At 31.6% G+C, this 16481-nt stretch overlaps 1 protein-coding gene across 1 annotated transcript; it reads right to left on the minus strand.

The window, feature by feature from the left end:
• Nucleotides 1-477: 477 nt before the first annotated feature.
• LOC131937661 (solute carrier family 49 member 4 homolog) lies at nt 478-12956 on the minus strand. Its single transcript, XM_059295253.1, has 14 exons — nt 12879-12956; nt 12366-12468; nt 11624-11667; nt 10994-11201; nt 10322-10412; nt 9235-9398; nt 7858-7944; nt 7491-7547; nt 6783-6912; nt 5972-6080; nt 4965-5032; nt 4553-4671; nt 2942-3124; nt 478-2448 (listed from the first exon to the last, which is right to left on the minus strand). Exons 2-14 carry the CDS (start codon nt 12370-12372, stop codon nt 2303-2305), a joined length of 1413 nt encoding a protein of 470 aa, XP_059151236.1. The 5' UTR covers nt 12373-12468; nt 12879-12956; the 3' UTR covers nt 478-2302.
• Between the last annotated feature and the right edge of the window lie 3525 nt (nt 12957-16481).

The following is a 16481-nucleotide window of genomic DNA, read 5'->3' on the forward strand; positions in this document are numbered from 1 at the left end:
AATTAAACAGCAATTACTTATCTTAACTATTATTTTTTAAAAAATAAGTACTAAAGAATGGTATAGTATAATAATGAAATGTAGTTAAAACTAATAATATGAATACAAAAAAAAATAAATAAACATAACACGAGACACCATTACTTATACACAGCTTAAGGGGATTTATATACTTTTGACCGACTCAATGATTAAAAGTATTAAGGCAAATATAAATAAAAACAGAGATTTTCAAAACAGACCAATGCACTCATACACATGACATGTTGTACTGATTATATTTAATTGATTTTTTTTTCAAAACCCGATCAGGCCAGAAATGAGTATCCTATGTTCGTATTGAGTGTTTATATATATATATATATATATATATATATATATATATATATATATATATATATATATATATACATATGGGGGGCCCAAAAAATTTTTTTGCGGGGTGGCCCATTTTTTCTAGTTCCGCCACTGATGAGATTGTAAGCATAAAAATATCTACACCTGTTACTCTAAAGGAGTCATACAAATATAAATACGGCCACATATTGTGAAAAGTTAATCACATGGTGAGACTCATCCTTGCTAAATCTGGTCAGATAATACAACAAACAAAATTGTAGAACACATTATTTTGGTCCAAAAGGAAGTCAATAAATAAAAATTAAAGGCTGTGATCTACACAAAAATGAAAAGCATTTGACCTATTAGTCTTCTTTACTTGTTTGACTTAAGTAAGTCATGTATGTATGTTTGTATGTGTGTAGGTATGTAAGTATAAATACTAAAATACAAACAGTTTAAAACATAATACAATATGGTTAAAGCATCTAAATAGATAGAACAGATATACAGATATCTTTGATAAAAATAGCCACATAAAAGTTATAAATAACTCACAACAAGAAATATTTATGGCACTTAGAACAACAATTTTATAAAAATATATCAACAGATCAAAAACTCAAATAAGACTTGTAAACACATGAAAGAATCAGCAGGCAGTGAATTTTTAAGTGAGTTTCATTAATTAAAACATGTCTTATTAGAGAGCCTGACCATCCCTTAGGGGAAAATTTAAAGAAAAATGTTTTAAAAAAAAAGAAAACAAATTTTGAGATGATTTTTAATTCTTTTGCAAAGCAGATTCATGATTTGTTTTGGTAGTTTTGTTAAAACAGTAAAACAGGAAGCTCAGAAATTCTAAAAGCATTTACATCTACATCTAAAAATAAAAGATGCTAATAAAGATTCCACTAGAAAAAAATCAGTACAAGTGTTTATTTCCTTTAACAGAGTTTTGAGGAAATCAACGCTGTGCTTACATCCTCTAACAGATTAGTGGAAATATGCATTACTGTAATAAAAAATGTCAGAGGTAAAATCCAAAACACATAGATGGTGTTAAAGATGCTTATTTCCTCATTCAGTTTCAATTCTAAATCCCTGCATTGATAGAAGTCAGTATTATTATTAAGCTTGACCATAAGTATTGAATTATGTAAAATTCCTAATCTTTTACACTAGCCCTAACCAAGATATAACATGTTTAAAAAATTATATTATTAACGTCATTTGCACTATAAACAATAATTTCAATTTATTCAACAACGGTAAGAACATGAGGCAATAAAAAAAAAAATCACTCTTAGCTAAACTCATCTCCGAACCTGGATCCTTGATGAAACACTCCACTCAACCATACTTAAACTTGACAGTCTAAATACCTCTAAAATAGAAGCTAAATATAGATTGTTGTTGACAAAAATAAGCATGTTGTTTATTTAAACTATTGTTGGCCAAAATAAGCAATTCCAAAATAAACACATTGATTATCTCAAAACTATAAGACAAAATAAGTATTTTCTTTTTCTATGCATAAAATATTTATATTTAGGTTAATATGATGGCTGCAAATCCACTTCTTCCATAAATCAAGTTAATTGAAAAACATTGTTGTATTGATAATTTTTTTTTAATTATCTGACTTTTAACATTATGTGGAACTGGCTCATTATATATTCTGAAATATAATTAAGTTTTTTTGCTAACCTTTATTTTCTACATTATTTAAAACCTTCAAATAAGCCTAAAGTGTACAACTCAAATCAGAAAAATGTATTTAACAAGACAGGGGTTGTTTCCCTTGTGTAAAATTCAATTTGCTTTTTAAAAAAAAAAGAATGCTGTAACATTAAATTCAACTTTTAACATTGGATTCAGTCAGTTTTTTCAAATCCCAAAATGTTTATCAGATTATGAGATATTATTTTTTCACCGTTGTTATTGTATTACCCTTTAAACTTTAAGCTGCATGAGTTTTTGTTAAATAGAGTGCTCGTTGTAACTCTTCATCTATTTCCAATCTGTTAAATCTCCCTTTCAGAAGGGCTATGAGTGGAATACATATGATGATTGCACCAATTAAAGCCCAGTTTATCCATACAGTACCTGTAAAAATTTTACATTTGAAACCAACAAACTCAAACTTTTATACATACAAACATTTTTGTTTTTAAATTAAAATTTAATAAGAATATATTTTTAAATTGTTGTATTTACACAAAAGTACCCAAACTATGATTTAAAGAACTGTAGGTATAATGTAGTTCATTAAATGTATATTTCAACCAGTTTCAATTAGATTTATTGTTTAAGCTTCCCTATTTCTTAAAATAATACAAACTCCAACTTTAACCTTAATATCAAAATAATTACATACTTAATATTTTAGATGTTAGTGCAAGCTAATTTTAAATGTGAGGTAGTAAAAATGGACCACGATATAGACAAAAAAACTCTTGTTTAATCTACATTTAAAGGTGAAAGCTCACCAATAAATAGGAAAATATTTGTGTGTACATGCCACATTTAAATGTAGAAACTTAAAAAACAAATAGAAAAAAAAATTAAAATGTGTGTACATGCAAAATGCAAAACTTACCAACATCAGGGAAGGAAAAGACAACAAGAAACAACATGACCGCTACGCTGTTCAGGTAGGTGAGGAAACCATTAGCTGCCCCCTCACTGGTGGGGTAGGCCAGTTCACAGGACAACTCACACATCAGAGGGACGGCAGCATTTAGCAAGGAGCAGCCAACAATCAGTGTAAAGTAGAGAGTAACTGTTGGGGAAGATAACATTAACATTAGTAGCTAAGTGTAAAGTAGAGAGTAACTGTTGGGGAAGATAACATTAACATTAGTAGCTAAGTGTAAAGTAGAGAGTAACTGTTGGGGAAGATAACATTAACATTAGTAGCTAAGTGTAAAGTAGAGAGTAACTGTTGGGGAAGATAACATTAACATTAGTAGCTAAGTGTAAAGTAGAGAGTAACTGTTGGGGAAGATAACATTAACATTAGTAGCTAAGTGTAAAGTAGAGAGTAGCTGTTGGGGAAGATAACATTAACATTAGTAGCTAAGTGTAAAGTAGAGAGTAACTGTTGGGGAAGATAACATTAACATTAGTAGCTAAGTGTAAAGTAGAGAGTAACTGTTGGAAAGATTAAATTAACATTAGTCAGACAGCAGTTAAGTGTAAAGTAGAGAGTAACTGTTGGGGAAGATTTAATTAACATTAGTAGCTAAGTGTAAAGTAGAGAGTAACTGTTGGGAAAGATTACATTAAAATTAGTCAGACAGCAGTTAAGTGTAAAGTAGAGAGTAACTGTTGGGGAAGATTTAATTAACATTAGTAGCTAAGTGTAAAGTAGAGAGTAACTGTTGGGAAAGATTACATTAAAATTAGTCAGACAGCAGTTAAGTGTAAAGTAGAGAGTAACTGTTGGGGAAGATTTAATTAACATTAGTAGCTAAGTGTAAAGTAGAGAGTAACTGTTGGGAAAGATTACATTAAAATTAGTCAGACAGCAGTTAAGTGTAAAGTAGAGAGTAACTGTTGGGGAAGATTTAATTAACATTAGTAGCTAAGTGTAAAGTAGAGAGTAACTGTTGGGAAAGATTACATTAAAATTAGTCAGACAGCAGTTAAGTGTAAAGTACAGAGTAACTGTTGGGGAAGATTTAATTAACATTAGTAGCTAAGTGTAAAGTAGAGAGTAACTGTTGGGAAAGATTACATTAAAATTAGTCAGACAGCAGCTGACTGTGAATTAGAAAATAGCTTCTAGAGTGACAATTTTTTTATTATTCAGACAGCAGGTAAGTTTAAAGAAGAGAATATCTGCTTGGGAGAAATACTTAAATTGTAAGGGATAGCAGTTAACAATAATGAAGAAAGGCTAAATTATGATTAGCAGCCAAAAATATGGGACTATTTCTCTAGTGGAAAACTACTGGCCACTTGTTTTATATTAAACTGATGGCCACTTGTTTATATCAAACTGATGACTAATTGTTTATATCAAACTGATAGCCACTTGTTTTATATCAAACTTAGGGCCAATAATTTATACCAAACTGCTGTCTCCCCCTGCTGTAAATAAAAATCGATGGCCACTTATTTAAATCAATCTGATGACCCCTTGTTTCTATTGAACTGCTGCACCCCCCCCCTCCTCTGATGTATCAAACTGCTGACCAGTACTCACCTTCAGAATAGTCCAGCACTTGAGCTAGCATGAGAGCAAACACCAGAAAGCAAACAGCAGCCAGTACAAAGATGACCAATATTAACTGTTTCATGCGCCTCACAAAAGTATCAGCAAATCTTGAAGTAGAAAAATATAGGGTAGTCATTTTTCATTGCCATTTTAAAGGTCTTCCATAATTTTGTAAATAAACTACCTTTTATATATTTTCTTTTGTATTATATATCCTAACAGAAAAAAAATCTGATGTAGGTATAATATTTTGTGGCAATGTGAGGGGATCTTTATCAACTTTTCCATTACCTGATATCTCTCAACACTGATGGGCTCCATTGCATTACATTAATTTTAGAAAAACAATACAGTACATAGAGGCCTTTATCAACTTGAGTAAGACAATGTCAACTAGTACCTTCCTACAACCAAGGCACATATACAGCTGCTCAATGTGGAATAGAACCCAATCCAGCCAGCTTGACTCTATACAAAGTACAATAATTTTAAGATAAGTGAGTTGAATGTAGATTTTGTTAATTCTATAAAATTAAAATTATTAATTAACATGAATATTTATTAGAGTTAATTGACATTGTAATCAGAATAAATCCATATATGTAGTTAGATCTAGTATAAATCATAATTACATTTCAACATAAGTATTATTAACCCAACAGTGATAATGTACACAAAATGTTAAAACTGTGTAAGCATAGAGAGTGGCCTCCCCTTGTAAATGAGAAGAGTATGTGTAAGATAGCATCGGCATTTGAATTTGGGTAAATGTGAGATCACTCTGGAGGAGTTAAGTTGCAAAAACCAGTGTCATTTTTGTTAAGACATTTTTTTTCTTCTAGTTTTCAGAGGATAGAATATATTTTTTGACTGAACCACACAACAAGGCTTCGTTAATTGTGTCCTTGTTTAATTTTTGTTTCACCTGGCTCAACAAACCCGAACACGTAATAGGTCAGCTGTAACAAAAACCTTATTTAGAACTTTAAAAACTTACTCTTTGAACTTGATATTGTTTTTATTTTACAGCTGATAAAACTAATTTTGCGGAATTTAATTTTTGACTTTTCATTTTTTTCACCAAAAACCAAGTTAAGGGAAGTAGAAACTATGTTAAAATAACATAGAGGAAATGGCGATGGATTGGGCACCCACTTAGGAAGGTGGCTTGCCATAGAGCCAGACAAGCCCATGAGTGTAATCCTAAGGCTAGGCAGTGCAGGGGTTATAACCCAGAAAGGCTGAACGGATAGGAAGTATTTGGGAACAGCTCAAAAGAATGACAGGGGGCTGTGGAGACTGGAAAGCTTTGACAGAGGCCTGATGCTCTGTAAGGAACAAAAAATATAAGTGATGTTAAAATAAAAAATAAATTAAAAAAAAAAAACACATAAAAACATGAGTTACCTCACTGATGTTCAGATTGCTCAGGTTTACATTCAGCACTGTGTACCAGCCGTTTAATACACCAGTGGAGATACCATAGATGAAAGCCATTACAAGAAAGTAACTTTTGCTGAAATTTTAAAAATAAGGCCTATATAGAAATGTGTAAATAGAACACTCACAGGCTTCAGCAAAGTCTGGTTACTTGAACTTAACGCTTTTGACTTAGCTAATCACACATATGCTGTCTCACTTAAACTCGAATGGTGATGACATTTTAATCAAATGGAAATCACCAAATACATTTAATAAATAAAATAAGAGTGTTCTTTTTATATATATTTATTGACCTTACAATGATAAAGTCATATAAATATAAACAAAACATAAATTAGAATCAATCAACAACATTTTTTGCCCACACAAAACGGTACTATTTAATTTTGGTCAAATTCATTTAATACTTCTAGTGACATGATATAAAGAATATGAAATGACATCAAACACAGATTTAAAAAATTATTATTGATAACTTGTCTGAGTGGCAACTAACTTGTAATGCTTACAGAATTTCTTCTTCGTCCTTAATTGTTATATTGGACAGGATCTCCTACAACACAATACAGTATTATGTGTCAATCTGTTATGTGCAATATAGGCCACTGGCTCCAATTTCAGCCTGCTTTTCTTTTTGAAAGATTTGCTTTCCCCAAGTATTAAACCCTAACTGACTGGGGGTCCAAACTCAGGATTTTTTAGGTTTAACAACCAAGAGCTTTACCAACCCAACCCTTGCTTACTGTCTGAGTGAGCCCAAGTTTGTAATACTTACTGCCTGAGTGACCATAGTCCACTCCAATAACTCTCTCTCTCAACAATAGCAGAGGCACTAGGAGGATGTGGTGGCATTGAAGGGAAGTAACACAGGATCAGCAGGAACGTTACAATTGACCAAATACATTCTAAAATCAGAAGGAAAAAACAGTTTAACCTTTTTCATTGTTGGCTGCAGTTTGTAAAAAAATCAGACAAAAGTTTAATGCAAATGAAATTTCTGTGTTACAAAATCAGTGGAGAACTAGGTTTCTAATGATATTTTTTTATGAACTATATAGTAACTAAGTAAAGCTAAGTTACACAGCAGATGGTTTATGGAGCAAGTAAAGTACAGATTTTTGTTTCTGTTACCTCGGTATATGAAGGGATAATGTGGTCAGCGCTATGCCCAGCCACCTTCCCTAACGTGAGTCATGTACCCATCAGAGCTGGACTCAAGAAAATTCTAGGGAATTGAACCCAGATTCAGACTCAAGACTTAAGGGTTAGTTGTACACTCTACATTTCAACCATGCAGTTCCATTACAAACTATTAAACAACCAAATTAATAACCTCAGCTATGAAAATTGATGGGAGTAATGAACCCTAGTAGCTGTTTTACTTTGCTCATAATTTCAAAAACAAGAATATTCACAAGTCAAAGAGAATTTAATACAGTAACGTGTTGTTATAAAAATTGGTATTTTGGCAATATGGACTCACCATAATACATGAACTGCATTATCCCCATTCTCTCTTGATGTACTCTGAGAGATAAACCTATGAGGCAAAATTCATTAAAAGATATTTAAATTAGTACATCCTTACCACTAAATTCACGATTCTTATCAATAAATTATTTTAAAAATTGTAATATTTAATTCAACTTTTACTAAATTCATTCTATATTCAGAAACAATGGTAACATTTAAATGAATCTACTGCATTTAATAAAAGATGCAAATACTTAAATTAACAAATCCTTACCACTAAATGTAAAGTTGTTTTGTGGGTAATCAAAAACTAAAAAAAAAACAAATAGCAAAACAAACTTCCTTCTGCTGAGTTCATTATGTTTTACTTAACGAACCTTTAACACTTGTAACTTGGTTAAGCTGATCGCGTAATACATCTGATTCATTGACCACTTCAACATAGCTTCCAACCACTGCAGGACCTTTGCAATTAAATAAATTAGATATTTGATATCAAAACTCTTGTTCCACACAATATAAACTGGGGAACAGATTAAAAATCTAAAATCAATTTAGTGTATTCCATTTTAACCCGTTGGACATGTTAAGTAGATTTCTAATTGGGTGTGTCTGATGATCTGATTAACAATGCCTGTGCATGTTGCATCTGGATCTCAAGCTGGACGGGCCTAACAACCCCTCCCCCCTCTGAAAGGCTCTCTAGTTGAGTACACTGTGCTGGTCACGTTACACTAAAGTAGGACATAGTCACCATAACAGGCTAACTCTTCTAATACAGACCTCCATGTCTGTATTGTGAATTTACAATACTTCTTCTATACAAGCACACATATGGAGTATGGCTTCTGTTTGATTTTACCTGGGGTTGCTTGGTCAGTATTAACCAGAGCTTTTTTATGTGCCTCTACTCTAGTCTGGTACTTATAATTATAAGAGATGGATGGACTCAGAAATGTCCCATGAAATCAAATCTGGGAATGATCCCAAGAGTTTCTAGTTAGCTTTTGTGTTCTAAAACCCTCAACCATGCGATCACATACACTAGAATAAAAACTTACTTTAAATAAACCGGGAGTGATCTCCCCTAAACTTTCTCAAATATTCTTATATAACACTACGGATGGCAACTCGGAATATAGACATGATTTTTAATTACTAAAACTTTTAAAAATAGAATAGAATCTCATAGAAAAAAAAATTGCGCACCAAGCGAACGCCAAAACAAAATGTGCATAATAGTGCGGAATATTATTAGTACTTTATAAATTTACATGCGTTTTTTGAGAAATCAGAAATGGCGTAAATTACTACTTCCGGTCAACGGAAATTACTCAAAATTTGACAGAAGGTAGAAGATTAGATGTTTTACTTACATGTGAAATTTCATTTATGTATCTGAAATAGTACTCAAGTTATAGGCTTTTGAAAAATTCAAAGTAGAAAAAGTACCACTTCCGGTTATTGGAAATCGCTCAAAAGTTGATATGGATCTACGATTTTGATAAAATACTTATATATGAAACTTCATCAACCTAGCTGTAACGGTACTCAAGTTATTGTGTTTACAGACACACAGACAGACACACAGACATACATACAGACATACGGACAAGATTGCAAAAATATGTTTTTCCGACTCAGGGAAGTGTAAAACGTCGAGATTTGTAAAAATCTCGATTTTTTTTTTTTGCACGATTACAAGACTTTCTCTATACTTCGTATATACGAGAAAGTAAAAATGGAAAACTTACCTATAATAAAAGAAATGGCAATGCCAAACAGACCAGCGCTGGAGCCAATAGACGTAGCAGTGACCCTCTCGTGTGGGGGGAACCAGAGGGCAGATATTGTAGGGGGGCAAGCAAAGGCAATAGGCCCGGAGAGGCCACAGAGAAACTGCCCCACGTGAATCAGCCTAAATATGAAACATTATGCATCAGTGGGAGAAGAAAGACACCTGGTAGAGCGCTATTGTTAACACGGAAATTTTGAGTTTGGATTCCGGAATCGAGTCAATAGGATGTTATTGAATTAACTCAGCTCTGATTAGTACCTAACATATGCTAGTAAAGGTAAAGGTGGCATGGCATAGTACTGACCAAAACTATCCCTTTAATGCTGATGTCACAAAAAACAAATGAACTCTACTTCATCTGTTCTATTGACCACCAGGTCATAAAAAATAACTGTTTGAATTTCATTAAGATATTTATAACTAAATTAGGAGGGTTGGAATCAAGTATGCTTACAGAGGAGACATTGTTTAGAGTTATGCAAATGAAGATTTAAATAACTTTTTTTGCTGGAATAGAAGTTAGTTTTAAAGACATAGGTTTTCTGTAGATAATGCAGAACCTAAAGTTTATAACTAATTTGTAAATCATTTTTAAGAAAAAAAATACAAATCAGGTTAAAAATGTAGATGCAGTAAAGTAAAGAATAGCAGGTTGAAGGAAGAGTCAACGGGTTGTATGGATCATGACATGTTGACACATAATGCTTAATTGTGTTGAAAGAAATCTTCTTCTATATTACCATTAAGAACCAAGAATAACACTTGTGTGTATGGGTAGATCACCTTTTTAAAAAATAAAAGGTAGACAATGCTGGTTGATCAAGGGAAACTTTTTAAATTAGTTGTAATCATGTACTTGGGATATAAAAATATTTTATTTCTATATCCTCCTATATAAAAAACAAGACATGAACTGACACCTACTTGTTGCACAATACCTGCCAGCAAGTATTATATTCTATTGGTTGATTTATCATACAGCATTCTAGCATACTGTGTTCTGGCATGATTGTAAAGGTTTAAGAGGCATAAACAGGACTTACAAAGTGGCAACCTCTGGGTCAGATGTTATAACTCGCAGAACTGTGCCTACAGCCAGGAGAAACGCACTAACCAACACAGCTGGTCTGAGACCTGATAAAAAAAATCATTGATTATATTAACAGAAATGAACTACTGAAAATATTAAGATTATTTTTATTTTCATGTTCAAACTATGTGTAATCTCATTTTAAACTTTAAAAAAAATGTATAAGAAACAATAATGAAGAAGGCTTTTCTATTTGTAACCATATATTTTCATTAATGTTATGCATTTTTATATTCATATACATAAAACTCTAAATTAGCTAAAACTAATAACATCAAGGGATGCTGAATTTGTATGTATTTTTATGATAAGTAAAAAACATAACAATTACATCTTCTTAAAAATTAAAATGATAAAGAAAATACAGAGCAAAGCACTTGAAAATACAAAGAGAGGATCTTATATTCAATCAAGTACATAGGATTAATTTTAATTTAATAAGTAGGACATAAGTTAATTTAAATTTAACAAGTATCAAATACCTCTAAGTTTAAGTTAATGTTAAATTAAGCACATTTTTAACTCAACTTTTTATAAATATTTAAATGGACATTTTTTTCTAAAACAAACATTTTTAAAACAATTTACAAAAATTCTTGAAACCAGCTGCAATTAAAAGTTCTACCTTTGGCCTGCAGTAGCCAGAAAAAGAAGAAGCCTGTGGTGATGTAGGCTATGGGCCCCCAGTTACTCATCCATGCTATGGTGCTGACATGCCAGCCAAACGCCTCCTCACAGGTGGTAGACAGGGGGCCCCAGGTGTTCCATACTGCAGCTTGGGTGAAAGACAATATGCCGTACACTGCGAGGATGTACCACCGTCTGCGATACACCTGTTCAGATGGAATACATGCAATCAATGTAAACATGCCATCACAGAATAACAATGTTAAATGAAATATTCAATAATGGAATGAAAATGTGCCATCAAAGTTACAATTGATGAATGCAATTAAGATGTATGCAGACAAATAAAATATGCTGTATGGGGAACTTCCCCAATGAAATAAAACTCAACCTTATTAACATGATCGGTGTTGATTAGAGTCTGTCACCTGTATAAATGATAAATGGACTACTGTGGTTTACACACATAATCTTTGCTACTACTCTGCCCTAGCAACACTATGACTTTAAATATTCAGTGCCAATAGCAGCATATATATGACCTCTGCTACTGCTTTGAATTAACATGGATAAACTGTGATGCTAGACAAAAGCATTGCTATCATTGTTTATTATATATTAAACTTACACATATATGATCTCCACTACTATGGTTTAGCAGGGGTGTTGTATCTGAAAATAAAATGAATGTGAACTACTTCTTGTCAAAACATAGTAATAATAAGTAACAGAGCTACACAATTTTTCTTTAAAATTAATTTTAGATCTAGGCTAGACTATCTTAAAAGAGGTAGTCTACCACATCTAACCTATACATGCTTTTAAATATATGTCTCTATTGCTCACAATTGAAGGAGATCAGTGTTTCTTCCAGACATTTTTCTCCCCGGGGGGGGGGGGGGGGGGGGAATGGACGGACGACAACACTGGTAAATGTATATGTTTTCTATATAAATTCCATCTTGGTCGTAGGATTTCTTTGCCCCCCCCCCCCCCCCCCCCCCCAAAGAGATGCCTGGAAGAAACTCTGGAGGAGATGAAATATCTTTTATAGATGATTAATATATTGCATTTTTTAAAATGGTCACTACAAACTACTTTTTTTCAAGTCTACATAAGATATCAGCAGAGTTGGGTAGATCAGTAGATGCAAGCAGGGTGTCATCATAACTAGCTGTGAAATCATAAAAAAACCTCAGGCCAAATATCAAGATTTGCAACAAATTCCTGTAGGTTTATAATTTTATAATTAGGAACTGCAGTTTCCATTCTCATAAAGTCACTAATAAGGGAGATTTTATTTAGCATTCGGCTATTCACAGTGTTTCTTATTTATAGATTTTTACGTATAGAGCCATTAGAGCACATACCTTCCATCTCTGCTGCTTACTGGTGTTTATTATTGTCCAATATCATATACATCTAGAACATTGCAATTTGCAGATTATAGAATGGGTAGCAGGGGGCTGTAGACTATAAAAATATATGAAAACTATAGTATTAGTTATTAGTAATTATTAGGCATTAGGCCCTAAGTAAATTACTAAATTAGGTCTAATAAAATTATTAATTTAATAATTAGTAATTAGGCCTATGCCTGAGAGTATGTGGCCTGATCAATTTAAATGAGATGGTATAAGTATATAGATCTAGATCCTAGATCTATATATAGTATATAGAATCTATTATTGTTTTGAGTTTATATTTAACTCAAAGCCAGCCATTCGGTTGAGGCCAGGCCGGGGGTTTGTTCTGATGGGAATACAACAACAAACTTAGATCTAGCTACTACTAGATTCTAGATCTAGATCTAGATTTTTATATCTAGTTAGATCTGGAAATTTATTTAAGAGTAATGCTGAAAATTAAATAATTAGGCTTACGTGGCGGTGATGATAAGGCAAAAAGAAAAATGATAACACGTCAGGGTTTTACTGGTTTTACACACCAGCAGAATAAAAATATTATTGATATGGGCGATTACTCTAATCAACGATGCCAGATAAAAATATTCAAAAGGTAATAAATGGCTACAAAAAGCCAAGAACACTAGTATTTAGATCTAGATCTCTGAGATCTAGATTAGATCTACATGTTGCTGTTGTTTATTTATTATTATTATTTTTGTTGTTGCTGTTTTGGCCGTTTTACTTTAAAATAAATAAGCTGACAAAACTGGATTACAGAGGTTTTTTTTTTTTTTTTTTAACACGAAATAAGGATCTTTTTAAAAATGAATATGTGATATAGGCCTTATACGTTTTTCTTAATAATTTAACATCACCAGGTATTGTAGGGGCGGTACAGAGGTATGATATAATAAGGGGTGGTGGTAGAAGGAAATGTTATTCTATTTAATGGGATACCGGGATTAAATTAGCACACATTATTTGTGTTATGTAATAATTTGACTAATAATTGATGTGCATTTTCCATACCGGCAGTCTTGTGTCAACACAAGCAGTGTACACTTAGGGCAGGGGTCGGCAACCTTTTGAGACGGAAGAGCCAAAAGTTATAATTTTCAAAATTATCCAGTTTTTAAAGAGCCACAAACATTTTTATGTCAATATGATCTTTGTTAAAGATTATATATATATATATATATATATATATATATATATATATATATATATATATATATATATATATATATATATATATAATTTTAAATAAATAGCTTTAATTTAAATGTATGAAATAATCTCATTTGTTTCTGTGTTGAAACAAAGGGTCTACTATAAATGTCTGAGTTCTTGAACACCCTTCATTTTGTTTATAGTAATACTGAAGTGATTCATGTTAGTAGTAGCATTGGTTTCATCACGATTTTTTTTTTTCTTCAGATTTTTTGTAATTAAGTAATTTACCGCTCTCCATGTCTTTAACAAAAAAAAATAGTTTTTTTTTTCGAAACAAACCACTTCTTTAAGCAAGGCATAGGCTGAGTTTTCCTTTTAGTTTTACATTTAGCTCGTTTAGTTTCTTTATGATCTCCACCATGAAGTTGAATGTTGCAATTTGGGATAGACAAGTTAATAGAAAGTACATTGAAATATGGCGTCACTAAATATTCTAATTGAATAGCGAGTGTTTATTGTTTATGTTTATTATTTTATCGTTCATTACCGAGTGTTGCAGAACAATATTTTTATTGAGCATAAAGCTGTAGAGCCGCAACTTGACATCAAAAGAGCCGCATGCGGCTCGCGAGCCGCAGGTTGCCGACCCCTGACTTAGGGACATACTACAACTACAAATATTACATGCAAAATCTAAATTGAAGACTTTGTGGTAATAGTGTTTTAAGCACTATAACAACACTCTACCACCAAATAGCCTACCTTTAAAAAAAAAAAAGGCTTTGAAAGTTTCATTGTTTATTGCGGTACCATAAAACAGATATTCCATTTAAATATATGCTCTTTGATTGAATATTTTCAGAATGTATAACTAAACCCAAAAATTTCTTAGATTAAAAGAAAATATAGAATATAATCAAACTGATGTTTATTTGAATCTGTTACGTTATGTCTCGTTAGTGATTGTGACGTCCCTTGTATTGTGTATATCATGGTTGCGTCCCTTGAGCATTCAGTATAATATTTACAATGATGTGTTACAGTGTATCTGATGCGTACCTGGAGTGAGTTAACGAAGATAGAGCTGTAAACTAGACGTGTCGTATAAGCGGTCTATATATTAAAATATCATGGTTAACTCAAAGAACTGTGCCTGTTCAAGTAATGTAACAGAATCTATATCCAAAACTTTAAACATTAAAAAAAAAAACATCAAGTAGTTATACATAAAAAGAGTCAAGTCTCTGCACCACTTTGTTTTGTATTTTTTTGTATAGTTTTATGACAGAGAGAAACGTGTCTTCCATTTACTGCAACTATATAAACATATATAAACATCTATCCCTTGCCAAGTTAATGTTCAGTACTCAATTATTTAAGAGAAGACCATAGGCTGAGAAGTAAAAAACCAAACATAAAACACAGTAAAGTATTGTTACTTAAGAAAATAAAATGGAACAAATAATTTTAAACAATAAATTCACCTTTATTGTATTAACTTTAAAAAACATCTGTCAAACATAAAAATCTACCATCATTTTTTAAACAAATAGCGAGTAAAAAGAATTAAGTATTCAGAGTATTTTTTGTCAATTTTTTCACTAAACTTCTCACAGCTGCACTGGCAATAAGAAGGCAATATAGTTATTTTGAAGGTATTAGGCAAAAGGTATGACCCACCACCATTCAACAAATACTGTCATGTTAGTTATAAAAAAGGCAGCACTCATACTTATATAAATACATTTAAATAAATAGTATTTTGTTTTATTTTAACTGTTATACAATGCTTCAACATTGCCACATAAGATTTATAGTAGATTTTTATTTTCCATTTTCAATTTCATTGGTAAAAAATATATTCTAGATAGTTCACTTATTTTATACTTATCAAGTATAAATAATGTAGTATTACTATTGTCTGACTTTGTAGCTTTGATGTTTAATTTTTTCTATAAGTACCTTTGAACCTAGATCAGTTCCTTTTTATTAAAATTCTTAAAGAATAAATTACATGTACCATTACAGGTTAGTTTCTAGCCTATCTATTCTAAACTGAAAAATGTAAGATAATATTTGATGTAGTCTAAATATAAATATGTGGTTTATTAAACATATGAGATGGTTTTAGTATTAAACTATGTTCAATTTCTTCAGCAGAAAAACTTAAAGAGTAACATTCAAGGCATACTTCAAAACAAAAATATTTGATTAAGTTGTATAATGACAAGAACACTTTCAAACCTGACAGTCCATATGGCTGGTGTTTCTGTAACATCAGCTTATGAGGGATAGTGTGGTCAGCATTATTTGTACAAACATACAGGTTCCTAACAGTCTAGTTGCGGTTTGCCATCAACAATGTGTTTTTTTTAAATAATTGCTAACAATACTACCTATTAATACATTAAAAATTATACAAAAAAGTTGTTAGTTATAACTTCTTATACATTTTCACCCTGTCATCATATTTTAAATATTGATTTTTAATTTTTGTGAAATAAAATAAAAATTGAAAAAGTTTTAAATTACTTTAATGTTAGCTTTTAAGATAGTGATATAAAATACTTAAAAAAAACTTTTTAAAAAACCACGTTTTTCTTGTGGACTAAAAAGTAGAAAATAAATTTTTCTTTTGTGCTTCCTCGAGCTGTGCAGATTCTTGTGATGACTGACAAAAAACGTGGGTACGTTCACCATCAAATTTCCCGACCCATCTGCCCGACCCACGTTTTTTGTCAGTCATCACAAGAATCTGCACAGCTCGAGGAAGCACAAAAGAAAAATTTATTTTCTACTTTTTAGTCCACAAGAAAAACGTGGTTTTTTAAAAAGTTTTTTATATAGTTTATTTTCTACTTTATCTAATGACTTGATTAAGTATGACTTGACTAAGTGTTTATA

This window comes from Physella acuta, unplaced genomic scaffold (assembly GCF_028476545.2).
Source record: "Physella acuta isolate Inbredline_101_S28 unplaced genomic scaffold, ASM2847654v3 ptg000217l, whole genome shotgun sequence".
Classification (NCBI taxonomy): domain Eukaryota; kingdom Metazoa; phylum Mollusca; class Gastropoda; family Physidae; genus Physella; species Physella acuta.

Bases quoted from the DNA above. Each gene is read 5' to 3' on its own strand.
- LOC131937661 (XM_059295253.1), bottom strand. The intron at 7,548-7,857 runs GTTCGTTAAGTA...TTTGCCTCATAG, and splicing joins CCAAGTTACAAGTGTTAAAG to GTTTATCTCTCAGAGTACAT. The intron at 3,125-4,552 runs GTGAGTACTGGT...CTTCCCCAACAG, and splicing joins AGTGCTGGACTATTCTGAAG to TTACTCTCTACTTTACACTG.